General features: G+C 34.6%; 1 protein-coding gene across 1 annotated transcript; it reads right to left on the reverse strand.

The window, feature by feature from the left end:
* Positions 1-4,263: 4,263 nt before the first annotated feature.
* On the reverse strand, positions 4,264-7,375 carry LOC143586071 (putative protein S-acyltransferase 17). The gene is made up of 10 exons (XM_077067698.1): positions 7,234-7,375; positions 7,071-7,164; positions 6,905-6,999; positions 6,660-6,827; positions 6,212-6,284; positions 6,084-6,136; positions 5,915-6,006; positions 5,757-5,809; positions 5,551-5,676; positions 4,264-4,551 (listed from the first exon to the last, which is right to left on the reverse strand). Exons 1-10 carry the CDS (start codon positions 7,371-7,373, stop codon positions 4,264-4,266), a joined length of 1,182 nt encoding a protein of 393 aa, XP_076923813.1. The 5' UTR covers positions 7,374-7,375.
* Between the last annotated feature and the right edge of the window lie 8,660 nt (positions 7,376-16,035).

The following is a 16,035-nucleotide window of genomic DNA, read 5'->3' on the forward strand; positions in this document are numbered from 1 at the left end:
CTTCAAGCCCCCCCAGTCTAATGTGTGTCTTGTCTCGCGCGAGCAAGGTAAGATAGATATTAGACTTAATAGTTTGCTTTTTTAATAGGGCTTGTTTTTTTCTTTTTCTCTTCTTGTACGCGCGTTGCGCGAAATTTCATCCCTTTGGTTAAAATGAAATCGTCAATGCATGTGGTTGGTTGGTGTTGACATGCATCAGAGACGTTCAGACCTTTCGTGTGCTCGGCGCCAGCGCGCATACGTGATGGCGCGCTGCTGCTTCATAGCGGTGAAACTCATGCATGGTGGCATGCATCATGGCGGCCAGATGGTTACCCGCGGTGGCGAGTACGCGTGGTGGCACAATGACATTATGCGGTGGCGAGGTTCACTTGTCGTGGCACGTGTGAATGTTGACGGAATGTTAATCCGCGACTATGCGCATGTATGGTGGCGGAGTATTGACCCGTTACGGCGCATCGTGATCCGCGGCGACGCGCTGCTGCTTCATGGCGATGTACTGAACCGCGGTGGCGCATGCGTGGTGGCGAAGTATTGAATCGCGGTGGCGCATGCGTGATGGCGGTGTATCGAACCGCGGTGGCGCATGCGTGGTGGCGGTGTATCGAACCGCGGTGGCGCATGCGTGATGGCGCGCGCATGTGCTATAAGGTATGCTTACACATTGAAATTTGAACAAGGTTGTAAGGAAATTATTTTTACTTACTCCTTAACAGTTGTCATATTTCAAGTTATTTTGCGATATTTTGAATATGCTGACACGTGCCTTGGCATTTCATTATTCCTCTTTTGCGCGACGCTATCTCGCATTTATTATAGGGAATTATGAATGAGTTTTTTAGCCTTTACGTGTCATTATGTGTTACTCTGCCTATATCCATTATAATCCCATGCGCGGCCCCGACCTGAAACCGTAACAACTATGCTTTGGCATGTGCTTTGCCTTAGTTGTGCTTAGGTATTTTATGGTCCAGCTGCGCAATACGTAGGATGGATGCTATGAGTAATTTGAGCTAAGGCTCATATTATCGGGCTAAGGCCCTGACGTTTTAGAGTTAAAACTCGTCAACGCGTCTGAGCTTGAAGCTCGCGCATGTATGTTTTACTTCGTTTTATTTTTAGTTTGATGTCAATACAATGTTGTCATATTGCTCAAATTAATAAAGGGAAGTGTGAAACATGTATGCAAAATTAAAATCAGGCTCGCACATGCATGGCGGCGGAGTCGTGACTCGCGGGCGTGCATGCATGGTGGCGAAGCTTGATCCTTGGCAGTGCGCATGCACGGCGGCGGAGTGGTGACTCGCGGGGCGCGCGTGCATGGCGGAGAGTTGCGTGCGCATGCATGGCGGCGAGTTGCGCACAAGCATGGTAGAGGGTTGCGCGCACATGCATGGCGTTGGAGTCTTCTACGTAAAGCCAAAAGCATGGAGTCGTCTTTCGAACTCACATGGTGGTTTCCGCGGGCGCGCATGCATGGCTGCGGAGTGAGGATCCGCGGGCGCGCGTGCATGGCGGCGGAATGGTGACCCGCTGGCGAACATGCACGGTGGCAGTCTTTTGCGCAAAACCCACATGGTGGTTTCCGCGGTGGTTTCCGCGGGCGGTCACGCATGTCGGCGGAATGGTGACCCGCTGGCGAGCATGCATGGTGGCGGTCTTCTGCGCAAAACCCACATGGTGGCAGTCTTTTGCGCAAAACCCACATGGTGGTTTCCGCGGTGGCGGAGTTTCTCTGAGACTGTTAACTTTAGTTGCTCTAGTGGTGATGGAGGAGCACCGATGTACACAGCCTGTTATTCTTCTGTGCATTCCTTTTTGCTCCCAATTTTTGCTTTGTGGCCATAGATCTAGAACTTATTCCAGCATTGAACACTGAAAAATCAGATTTGGATCCGGCACCCATTGCGTGTGAACGCAGATCTGCGTCACTCCAGAAACACAGATCTGGAAGCATCTTTTAGATCTATGGATCTTTTTGAGCTTTAATAGAACAAATCTTGAAGCATCTTTCTGTAAACTTCCAGATCTGGATTTTTCTTGGGAGAAAATGGATGAACAGATCTGAATAATGGATGAACAGATCCGAGAACCGAGACGAAAATCGAAGGGTAGCTCGTTGCCGTCCCATGGATGGCGCCAATGTAGAAACATGAGATGAATCTGACCTGATCCATGACGATGTTCCCGGGTCTTCGGGATGAACGAGCTGCGCCTTGATCTTCTTCTCCGGCTAGCTTGAGATCTGCAATGGCTTTTTAGGGGTGTGGAGGTGACTGCTAAGAAATCTCAAGGATCTCTTGTTTACAGACACAAAAATGATATGATGGCAGCTCTTACTGAGCATGACCCCTTAATAAGAAGGTGGAGACCTCCTTATATAGAGAGCCTCATGGCCACCATCATGATACCCTAATGGGCCTAGCCCAGTTAGGGTTACCTTCACAAAACCCTCTCAGCCCAATAATATTGTATTAGTCCATATAATAAAATAAGCCAAACATAATAAATTAAGGTCGTAAGCCGGGTATAGTACCATACCCTTACAGTGGCCATCATCATCTCTCTCTATTGCCTCCAACCCAAATCATTGATGATGAATGAATGTATCTCAAAACTATTATATATATATATATATATATATATATATATATATATATATATGATGATAAATGAATCTTCTGGTTTGTAATGCATTTCATTATTATTAATCAATGCGTATGCACAGGGGCGGACCCACATAGTGTGGATCGGGGTCCCGGGACACCAATGTTTTTTAAAAATTTATTAGAAGCGGTATATTAAATTTTTTGAGGACCCCATAAGATTTAATACTTGGAACCCATACTATTAATGTTGATGTGGTCTGGTGGAAAGTCCCTTGTTTTATCTTTGAAAGGTCATGGGTTCAAGTCTTACAAGGCTCAGTTTTTGGTTTTTTGTGTTAATTTTTAGTGTTAATCAATCATTTGATTGCTAATGTTGCAATGATAACTTTGGAAACATTCAAACACCTCTAAAATACATATCATTGTTTTCAACTTTATGCATGGTTTTCTTTAGAAACATTCAAACACTTTAAAATATCAGTTTTATTTTTCACTAGTTTAAGTTAATGGTTTTCAACACATGCTTATGAAAGGGTGGATCTAGGTTCTATCTCAAAAATGTTTAAGAAAGGGAAAACAAAGTGTTTATGTGTCAACCCGACCCATTTTGACCTGTTCAGGTAGTGATGATTGAAAAGAAAGTTTTATTATGATATTGTTTTTTATTATGTTCTTCGCCTCGACCCGACCTGAACAACGACCGACCCGAAAAATTTGAACACCGAAAATATGGGACCCCATTGGCAAAAAATCCTGGGTCCGCCACTGCGTATGCATGCCGTATATTCATCTCTCTTAGTTTATGAAACAAAAATTGTTTTAATTACCAGTTTTTTATGATGTCGATCAATGTTTCGGAAATATTGATAACTTCCATCACATGTGCACGCATTTTCAGTCCTTGTCTAAACCCGGTTGTATATGTTTTGGTTAAGCATATTGGAGGAATTATATTTTAGTTTAATAGCATGGTTATATTTTTGTTTATGGCTATGTATTATGCATGTTATATAGCACTTTTATGGTTTTTTTTAAAAATAATATAAATTGATGATGAACCAATCTTTTAAGAGAATTTAATATTAATTTCTTAAATTGTCAATTGTATTCAATTATAACCATTATATGTAACAAATATGTAACATATATGTATTAAATGTAACATATATGTTACATATAAGTTAAATGATACATATAAGTTAAATGATAAAAATGGCAAGTGAACGTATTAGACTCGAACCAAAAAAACCCAACGCCTAACCGAATTGCAGTGAGTTGTTTTTTTTCATAATTTTGGCTGTCGGGTCAGTTTCAGGTATTGACCGACAAAAGGTGAAGAGAACCGGTTAATGCTTAAACTGAATGATCTAAAGGTGGTCTGGTCAGCAGATTCAATTCTCACCCATTTATTGGTATAGGGGGGTAACAGACCCTCGGACCCTTTTGTAGATTTACCAATGAATTGAATCAGTAAAAAAAATATCAACCATAAATAAAGATAAAAACATTTAAACCAACTCGACGCATCAAAATACACACGTATATTACGCCAAATGTCATTTAGACCTGCCTAACAAAAGCAGGTTCCATACACATGGTATAAAACAAGATTACATGATTGGTCGCTCAAAAATAAAGTGAGCGAGACAGGTGTTCAACCCGTCTTTAGTTTATGTGTTGAAAATGAGTGTCGTGATGAAAGCGGATAAACGATCTCATAAAGATTTTGAAAAAAGCCACGATCATAAATGTTGTTCTTAATAATCTCAACGCTGTCTTCTTGATGGAGTTTTGATCTTTTGAAGAAAGATTTCCATTTGCTCGGTTGAGGCTTTGTTGTCTCTTGACTCAGATCATCCAAACTAGCTTTTAGTGCCTCCGTACTTGCCTTGGCTTCTTTCACCTTCCTCTGCCAGCTTAAATAATCTTCCCATTTGAAAGTCTATAATATCAACAACACCCAAATATCAAAACAAACACACACTAAGCAGAAGCACAATTCAATTTATGAACCCTAACCTAACCATGCTTATTCTGACCAGTCAAAGCGGTTCGGTTTTGGCGGTTTGGGCCATGTTTTTTTAAACAAAACGCACTGATAGATCTTTGAAAGTTCAAGGAAATGGTTGGCTTAAAAAAGACCAACGTTTTACCTTCTGAATATTAAATTAAAGGGTTTACGAAAAGAAAGTGAAAAACTTTAGGGAAAAAAATACTTATATGTATTATACTTTAGATTCCTAGGGTTTGGATCTAACAAAAAATCAAGAACTTAAAAACTCATAACAATCAATCGTTTTATTAATTTCTTTTAAATATTTCATATTATTTGAGGGTAGTTTTGTCATTTATTATATCTAATTTTGTGATTACATACATATATGTAATCAGAAGTTTAAATATGCGATAATCAATTCACATATATGCAGAATAAAAATATATTAAAATTATATATAATAAATAACAAAATTAAACTCCATTAATATTAAACATATAAAATAAATAAATAAATAAAATGGTTGATTGTTAAGAGTTCTTAAAGTTCTCAAATTACCTTGTGAAGGTATATTTTTTGTTATTTTTTTATAAAAATTATATAGATTAATAATATATATTTTTTAAATTCTTTTTCAATATCCTGGCCTGTTCCAAACAGAAAACAGAACCGTGAACCTGGTTTCTAAGACCAGGTTTAGTCGAATGAGTCGAATCCAAAACTTTGTCGAAAATATCTCAATTTACTATTTAAATAACTATGGTTACAAATATGATTTATAACAATCAGATTCTTGCCATAATATAATATCTTTTGAATTAAACGAATCAAGAGTGTGTGTGCATTAGAAAACACTTTTAAACGACTTTTCAGGTTAACCTGTTAGGGATATAACATAACCAAACCAAGCCACTCATTAAAATATAGTTGAAATCAGGACATTACCTCATTAGTGGTAGTATTGCTGATACAAAGGTGGAAATGGTACCCAAAGAAACCAGATAAAAGCAAAGAAACAATAGCCAGAAACACCATTATAAGAATCTGAGTATTGTAAGAGCTTATCAACCACTGTTACAACAAACAAAATATTGTTACAATTAAGAATATTAAAAACATGCATATATTGATTATAATATTGCCCAATTAACCTGTACAACATGTGGAGCCAAACTTCTGAATGAATTCTCAATACCATAATATGCTGCAATAAGAACACAAACACAAACACAAACAAACATTCAAATCAAGATTTCAATACGTGCATGTAACGATTAATTAAAGATATTATTATTAACATTAATGGCACCTGTTAAAATATATACAACTTCTAGCTCTTTTAACCGACCCGCAAGAACTAATCCAATTGCAACGGTCCCGTACACACAAAGAAAGAAATGCCTACAATTTGAAGTTTCATCATATGTATAGAACTGATATCAATGTGAGAATATGTTAGAAATTAAAGCGAAACTCACCAAAGAAGAAACATTACAAAGTAAATTGTGTTTTTCTCTCCTATGCAATTATTCTGAAAGGATTTGAATCAGAATCAGTTCATGTTTCATCTCAAAAGTCTAAAGTCAAATAAAGAAAAAAGTCAAACCATCCATCCACAGTGATGGTCAAACCGCGCAACACAACGATCACATACGCTGCAATGCTTGGACCGAGCAGGCCTGAATAACAAAATAATAACTAAAACTTATTAGCATCTCCAAAAAGAAAAGTGCGAACAGTAGAGGTGGCAATGTCAACCCGTTTACTTATAACTGGGCTGACTCACATTATGTTTAATCCATAACAGGTCAAATGGGTAAAATCGTAAATTTTAGCTAAAGAAACGAAACATGCTCAAAATGTATTTTTGATGCATACAACCTCCTAAATCACGTCACTTTGAAAAGCCGAACTATAGTTGCAATATTAAAGTTTTGTGAATAAGTTTAAGTTATGGAACCGACAAAAATGCGTTTTAAGTTCAACCCAACCCACTGACCAGCCCATTCAGCCACTGTTAGTGAGAAGTCTGAAAACACAATGTGCATACATACTTTAGGATTTTGCAGGTTGAGCATTCTTTTTCTGAATAAATAATGTTGTCATAGGGGTATAAAGAGAGATACTGAGATACATTTTCGTCATTGACGGTTCCCGGATCAGAGAAACTAGTCAACAGAAAAAGTAAAATGCCCACACCAACAGCCAACACGCTTGTGTATCTGCAAAGGCGTATATTACATAAACAAATAGCGTCATTTATAAACAAACCAAAAAGGCAGTGAAATTGCGTTCACACCTGTGATATCCGGCCATATAGTGGCCGGGAATATAGTTAAAAGTGGAGTGCAGTACCAAATAATAAGTTCCACCAACTATTCCCAAGTATAATGCCTGCAGGAAAAAGGGGGAAACTGAATCATTTGTTAAGCACTTATAAGGCAAATGAAGGCGTTCTTAGCAACCTGTAAAATGGGATTAGGTCGATCGCAGCAGTAGTATTGAGTAACATAGAGTGCATTGGAACCTCTAGAGCCGAAAACAAACTCAACGAATCGCCTGTTGGTTGGTAATTATTATTATTAATTAATAAGAAAGGTAAAGTTAGCAGAGGAATTGGGAACGGACCGGAAATAATCGAAGGTGAGGAAAGCGTGGAGGCGCTGGATGAAGGTGCCTTGGAAGATGGGCCACTGGCCACAGAGGAATGAGACGAGGACCAGCAGGGTTACCAGCCCATGGCACACCACAACCCATTCAACCCCCATCAATCAAATCTAAACCAAAACGATGTGATCTCAGTGTTGTTGACTGACTTATCACTTCTTCTTCTTGATGATTTTATTTATTTAGTACCCCTTTAAAAAACTATATCCGATCCCAATCTTCTCTCTTAATAAAACAAGATAATTAATTGTTATTTTTATGGTTAAATCTCATTACTCTTTTCTCTTTAAAACTAACATCTTAATAGATCATAATATATATATCATAAATCAATAATTATTCACTTTTTTTTACACTTTATATATATATATATATGTATGTGTGAGTTAACATACAAATCAAAAATTCGTCCTAAGTGTGCAAATAAAAGAATTTGATGATGGCAATTCTATAAATAAGTTGAAATTTCTTTTTTTCACATAAATCCCAAATGAATTGTCTAAACCCAAATTCATTTCATCAAAAACCTCAAATGATTCTCTCGAAACCTATAATCATCGATCAATTTCACTATTCATATGCTAAGAATGGCAATAAAGGTAAATTTCATTATTCTGATCACTTGTGTGCGTGTTGTTTGTTATGGTATAACTAGGGTTTGGATTGAGAAAAATTGATTTTAAATCTCTCATGTTTAATGTAATTTCTACATATATATATATATATATACAACTACAGATGATGAAACACCAGTTTATAGTGAACGAATAAGCAAAAATAACAATGAAAGACCCTCACTTCGAACAAAAACAGGTGACTGGTCTGTTTATTGTTTTTATTATTTTGTCAAGTAGTGTAATTATTATAGTTGTATGCAGCGAGTCTTCTTTTTTTCTTTGTTTATTGGTTATAATGTAATTAAATAGAGTTATTAACTTTGTATGTTTGTAATTTGTCTATTTATAGCTTTTGTAATCTGTTCTAAGGTTGTAGTGTAATTATTTTGACAATTAGAGTAATTATCAAAGTTACAGTAGTTGTTTCATGCATAGTGTAATTAGTCTGTATAAGTAGAATAATTAATAATATGTTTATAACTAGTTGTTTGTAAATAATTTCTTTCTTTATAGCTTTTATAATCTGTTCTAAGGTTGTAGTGTGATTATTTTTCATAAGTAGAGTAATTATCTAAGTTATAATAGTTGTTTCGTACATAGAGTAATTAATCTGTATAAGTAGTGTAATTATTAATATGTTTATAATTAGTTATTTGTAATGTTAATTTCTCTGTATATAGCTTTTGTAATCTATTCTAATGTTGTAGCGTAATTATTTTCACAGCTAGAGTAATTATCAAAGCTATAGTATTTGTATCGTATATAATGTAATTAGTATGTATAAGTAGAGTAATTAATAATGCGTTTCTAAAGAGTTGTTTGTAATGTTAATTTAATAGTGAAAAGGAGGAAGAGCGAAAGAATATCAATGAAAAATGGCTTGTAGATACTCCAATGATAAATCGTCACATATTGTTTTAGGTGATTGGGGAGAAGAATTTACTACTGCAAACGAGGTTAAGAAGCAAAAGACGAATATGGTGAAGAAGGATGTGATGATGAAGAAAAGTAGGCTAATAAACAAAAGTGTTTATTCTAGAAAACAAAAAAAAGGTGTTGATAAAGAAAATGATGTAGTGATGAAGAAAATAAGCAAAAGTCAAATATGGTGAAGAATGATGTGGGAAAGAAGCTGTTTTATACTTAGTGTAATTAGTTTGTATAAAGCTTTTGTAACTATGTTAAGGTTATAGTGTAATTACATTGAATAACTAGAATAATTATTTGTTTTGTAAGTATTGTAATTAGTCTGTATAAGTAGAGTAATTATTAATATGTTTCAAGCTGGTTGTTTGTAATGCTAATTTAATGCTGAGAAGGAGGAAAAGTGAAAGGATAGCAATTATAAGGGCTTGAGATACTCAAATGATGAATCATTACATACTGTTTTGGGTGATGATGGATAAGAAGCTGTTGACAAAGTGAAAAAGACTAAAGGAGTAGCCGTCGATAAAAAAAACGAGCTTAAAAGTAGAGATCGGTGTCGGTGTAATGAAAAGGATTGGAAATGGAAACAATTGGCAGACTTACTTAACCTACAAAAAAGATAATTATATACATTTGCCGAGTCAACCCTAAGAAGCTAATTAGAGAATTCAAACACAATATGCTGAAATTGTGTTGTAACTCGTGTAACATAATTGAGACAAATTTAAGTTGAGTGCATTGCATATTTAACATTTTAAAGCTATGGGCATACTTGAAATTATTCTTGTTAAAAAGTATAATTACTCTAGTTATAAGAAAAATTACTCTAGTTATAAAAATCAACTTCTATAACAAGCACGGTTAATAAAAAAAAATAAATAGTCTAGTTATAAAATAGAGTAATTTTATATACAAGTAGAGTAATTATGTAACTATTAGTGACTAATAGAATATAAGAATAACTACTGTGTTATAAAATTGATCACACTACAAAAAAAAGCAAGTGATTACACACCAGAAAATAATTACTTACTTAGACAAGTAATTACACTTTGTAATAGTAGTTGTTTTATATGTAGAGTAATTATGTTTTGTAAATAGAGTAATTAGTGAAACACAATTACTCTATGGTTGTTTTGTAAATAGAGTAATTATCGTGTCTAGGTAGAGTAATTACTGAAACACAAGTTATCATATAAAACAGTCGCAAACACTCAGCAATTCCATTTCTTTTGTTTTTTTGATTTATAAGCTTTAGTTATCAAGTAATTCGATTCGCAAAGCTTCCATGGATCAATTAGTTTGATTCACAAGCTTTAATTGTTCAATTAGTCCAATTCACAAGCTTTACTTAGTCCAATTAATCGATTAGGTTTGCACTAGTATTCTTCAAAATCACTGTAACTACAAAATGATTGTTAAATCCAAATTTGTAATGCTTGGTTGAATAATCGAATATAATTTGCAAGCTTCAATTCATCAATTAAGTGTGTCAGTTCATTCGATTTAATTGATTAGTCTACTTAAACGAATATGATTTGATCGATTTCATTAGAAGAATAACAATTGATTACAAATTGGGTTTCTCCATCGCTTAATTTTTGTGTTTTCATCACTTTTTAGGTTTTGTATGCTAATTACGAATTTGCCACCGTGATTTCACTTGGTTCGCACGTTTAGCACGGTTTTCTTGTTTGTATTTGATCCATCTCATATATATATATATATATATATATAGGATTATGTTAAAATAAAAACCCACTTGAGTTGTGACAACTTTAGAAACCCATTCTCAACCATATGTTTTTAATTAAAGTTTAAATCTTGTGGTTCACAATTAAAGTTAATAAAAAATGTAAACATATATATAACATTTTCTCTCTCCTAAAAACATATATACAAATTAGCAAAAAAAATGTTAAAAAATAGCAAAAAAATATTTTTTTGATTTTTCGATGTTTTGTATTAAATGTAACAACATATATTACGTGTGTAAGGAAAAAAAACCAAAAAAAACCATATTACATAGGGTTTTCACAACTCAAGTGGGTTTTCATTTTATACTTCCCCTATATATATATATATATATATATATATATATATATATATATATATATATATTATCTATACATTTTTATGAATATAAATAGTAACAAAATAATTTACTATATATTCCAAAATACTTGATAAAATCCAAAAATCAGCAACAAACCATGTTTGTTAAAGATTGAAAAAAATAGGTATATTGGTTTTTTAATGGTCCCAACTATTACCTTTTGGTCACTAATGGTCCCAACTTTTAAGGTATTTGTTTCTAATGGTCCGCGACTAACAGAATCCTAACGCCGTTAGTTTCAGGTCTTCGGAAAAACGTTTTTGGCCGGAAAATTCAAATTTGTTGCCGGAAAACACCACCTGAACACCACAACCACCGCCAATTGACTCACTGCTAACCAACTACCACCACTTGAGCACCATCAACCGATTCCGACGATGGTTCTAAGGTTTCCGGTGACCTCAATAATTGGGGCTTTTACCAAAAAAAGGTTCCTAAAGGTCTGATACGAAGTTACCAAGATGTTTGGGACGGAAATGTTGAGTTTTCGGGAAAAAAATTGAGTTTTCCGGCCAAAACCGTTTTTCCGGCGACCTGAAACTAACGACGTTAGAATTATGTTAGTCGCGGACCGTTAGAAACAAATACTTTAAAGGTTGGGACAATTAGTAACCAATTCATTAATTGAGACTAGCAGTGACCAAAAGGCAATAGTTGGGATCATTAAAAACCAATATACCAAAAAAATATAACTTCAAATGTGATAATTAACATATTATACTATGTATATTGTTAAAAATTGTAAAGAAAAGCAAAACTCAAATATGCTTTCATTTATAAAGTAATTTTTTTAATCATTAAATTATAAATATATACTTAAAATATCAATCCATTTATCTATTAGTAGTAGTAGCAGCAGCAACAGTACTAGTGCAAATTGTCATATAAATTTATAATTTATAAATATATGCTTTAAATCTATCTATTTTTTTAGTTAATTTAGTAAACTATATATATGCTAAAATGTAAGGATAGTATATTAACCACTTTCATATATAACAAAGTTTATTATATTTAATTTCTTAGTTTTTTTTATCAGGATTATTTCAGATTTTTTGTAGAACTTACATTTGATTTTTACTAGTCAAGACTTGATGAATAGATTGTTTGATACAAGTTAACGACATTTGGTTCAAAATTTGTTACGGGTTAAAAGTGTTGACTTGAAAATGTCAAACGAATGAAAGTTAGAATTTTAAACATGATTCGGATATCAAATTTATTTTCAATGGCATTTTTGGAAATAATCAAAAGGTTCGGGATTTGGCAAATTGACTATTTTTCACTCGATTATTAAAATTAATTAAGAAAAGATAGAGAACAATTCCAGCATGTCACTCTCATGCCTATCATATGCTTTTAACTTTTATCAAATTTGAAACATTTGTGTCAATATTAAATTCCCTTCAATGGTAATCAGAACGTTTTATGGGAAGCATGTCATGCAAAAGTATGCTTAAATGAAGCAAAATATTCACAAAAATGGGTTAACATGTTAATTTTTATGTTGTCATTATGGTAAAGTCAAAAAGCTCCCTGAAACTTATCAAAATCGTTTTCATGGTGTAGCTCAGAAAAATATGGTTCTTTTTCATGGTCCTTCAATATCACTGAATTCGATAGGTTTGCACGACATGAACTGTCTACGACCATCGTTCGCGTTTGGCGTAGGATTAACGTTCGTGTTCGTGTTGGTATCCGGTGTGAGATTATTATTTACGGTCGTATTATTATTCGGCGAGGGAATAGTATTCGTAGCCTTGTTAGTATTCAGCGGGGGAGTAGTATTCGTAGTTGTAACACCCCGGCTTTAAGCGGAATACGCCCGGGTGTAACGTACAGATCATTCATAAGCTCGTAACGCTATTAAAGCGACATTAATTATATTTGATTCATTTCATATCATCAAAAATACACACATGGTTCATAAATAAAAGAAAAACAGTAACACTTCATCGAAAAAGAAAACAAGTTCTTTATTTCTAATATCCTAAGGCAAACTAATTATCTTCGTTCTTAGCATACCATTGATTCAACCTGTAACACGTTGAAAATAATATATTTTGTCAACAATTAAGTTGGTGAGTTTTCATAAGTTTTTGCGTATACATATATATATGAGTATTCAAGCGTAAAGTAAATGAAATCAAATAGTGTCGTCCTCCCGTTCATTTAGCCGAAGCCGTTGAAGTCGGGGAAATGAGAACCACCTTACGTAAACAACCGGAGTCGTAACGTTAGACGGCGCGGGTACGTCCCGTCGGACCCTCCCACTATGTGTATGCGTTTGCGTTTGCGTAACTTCCACCATAAAAGCAATAAACACGTTGCAAGCAGGTTCACATATAATCATAAACAATATGCATGAATAATATTAACATGTACGATATAAACGAATCGGTTTGTAAACAATCACATAACTAATGAAAGAAAATCTTGTAACGTGCTCCCCCCAAAATATTATAAAACGTTAAAATGGGGTTATGAAGAACTCACATGGAATGCGGAATACGGTAACGAGAAGACAGTTAAGATTAGAGCAAACAAGTTGGTCTCGCAAGAAGTCTCAAAAATTTGTCCTAATTATTAAGGTATTAACAAAATAAATATCTAACGAGAGAAAAGAAAAAAAATGAATCCTTAAGCGAGAAGTAACATTGCTAAAACCCATAATGATTAACAAGACATAAGTTTCCTTGCGACTTTCGTACAAGAATTGTAATGTTTGTCATAAAATATTTCACACATTTTCGGTTCGAACCTTATAACTTGACAGTATATGACGTACCAAAATTTCAAAATGCCTTAATTAGTAGATAATATTAATTTTATTATATATGTGCTATTAAAAAAAATGTATCTTCAAAGCTGATAATGATACGGAATATTTATTATCAAATCAGTTTCTTCCTTTTCTTTTTCATCTCTTTTTCTTTAAATAATAATAAAATAATAATAATAATAATAAATAAATAAATACAAGGTATAGTACCACATGTTATCTATATTTCAAATTCATAAGAAAAACATTAACATACTAAAATTGTTAATTATACTATTCATATAAAAGAAATACACAAACTAACTGTTATAGTTTTGGAAAATGTTTACAGATTGATGTTCATGTTTCAGTTTAGAACCCAAATAAGCCGCCACAAATTTCATTTGCAAAACTTCGTTTTTAATCGTTACAGATTGCTTATAGATGCTTAGGGTACTTAATCGAAATATAAAAACGAGATACTGTAATCACTTACTATGAATGCTGCTTGTTCAACTATGGTGGACCTCATCGGAAATGAGGACGGCGGCGGCGGCGGTCAATAAAGATACAGAGAAACGATTTCGAGTGAAGGGATAGATAGATTTGTGATTAAGGTGCGTCCGTAAATGAGTACGTGGGTCGGTTTATAAAGTATTAACAGCGTGCACTCGAGATTTGGTAGCTCCGCGATTTCTGGTCGGGATTTGGGACTCAAATTGGAAGGTTTTTGACTACGTACAACGCGTAATATTAATTGCATAATTATTGGCTAAAGATCACGATTCCAACGGTGCAATCAATTTAATGTTTCGGTTGTTATTTGGGTGCTGAAAGTTCGCCGGAAATAAACAAGGAAGTCGCCGGATTTTTAGTCGTCAAGTCTTGATTATGAACCGGAAGTAAAAGGTGTTTTGAAAATATACACTTAGCCCCCCTAAGCTTTAGACAACTTTGCAACAATTTTCAAATTCATAAAACTATATATATATTACAAATTTTATTAAGCCACTGTCAATTCAATAAATAAACATCTTACACAACATAACGATTCAATAATTAATAACATTAAATTTTATAATTCTAAAAAAAATATCATGTCGGGTTTCGGGTTTTAAAAGTAACGAATGTTACAGTAGTTGTATTAGTATTCAATGGAGGAGTAGTATTTGTAGCTGTATTAGTATTCAGTGAAGGAGTAGTATTTGTGGCCGTATTAGTGCTCGGCGGTTGATTTGTAGTCATAGTTGCATTAATGTCGGAAGTGACTTGTGCTACTATAGTCGAAATCACCACCTGCATTTTCCGAGCAATCATTTCGGCCACATCCGCCTTAGAAGTCGTATTTGCTTTCTTCGAGGCCATTCTATAATAATAATTATTATTAAATAAACATTAATTAATACTAATTCCACCATATAGCGCATCTCAACGATAATCATAATAATAAATACATAGGTATACAAATAACACATCTGTAATACATATATATGTTACTGTACATATATATCCAAACTTAGCGCATAGGCTTAGCCTGATAAAGCCAGTGCTTGTATATGTTTATCAAAATTTACCACTAAGTGACGAGTAGACTTAACCCGGTAAGGGCCAGTGCTTGTAATAGTCAAGTCAAAACTCCTCCATGTCAGCATAACATACTAAAAGATGCTTGCATGGAGTATCAAAATGCTATACACAACAGCACCATACTATCCGCCATATCTATATTATCCATATATACAGTGCATCAGCCACATACAAACCACCACCAAAACCACAATCGCTCCAACACAACCCCATAGCTGGGTTGCCATCCTACCCAAACACAATCGGGAATAAGCATTTGACCACTGTAAGTTAAATATGATCTGTTGTAAGGCCAAAATGTAGTCGTACATATCCCGTCGCCTATGGATGTTACTGGATATGGCTATAGAGTGATCTATCACCTGTTAAGTCAATACTCTCAACCACGCCGGGCCAGCTAACGGTGCTAGTTCCTGGTCGGGTGCAGGTATGCCCTATATAGGTTGAGACATATCGTCGGTCTGAAGGTGTGAGGTTTCTCCCCTATGATAAATCGATCTAACCAGGGAAAAATATATGAGTGGTGAAGGTACTCGCATGCGGGCGGTCTGTTGGGTTCTATGGGTAGGTGGGATCGCAGGGTCGGGTGTGCTGGTGGGGTAGGAGATCTATGGGTACTAGCAGGGAAATGGTACCTATTGGTAGTCTTTGTCTGGTCTCTAAGTGATGATCTGGGAGGGTAACTATCACACCTATAACCTGATAAAGTCAGGCTCATGAGTAGGCACCTCTTTAGGAACTACATCATCTCTTGA

This window comes from Bidens hawaiensis, unplaced genomic scaffold (assembly GCF_021521415.1).
Source record: "Bidens hawaiensis isolate Kalapana, Puna unplaced genomic scaffold, B.hawaiensis_p1.1 tig00034294_1, whole genome shotgun sequence".
In the NCBI taxonomy this organism is placed as follows: Eukaryota; Viridiplantae; Streptophyta; class Magnoliopsida; order Asterales; family Asteraceae; genus Bidens; species Bidens hawaiensis.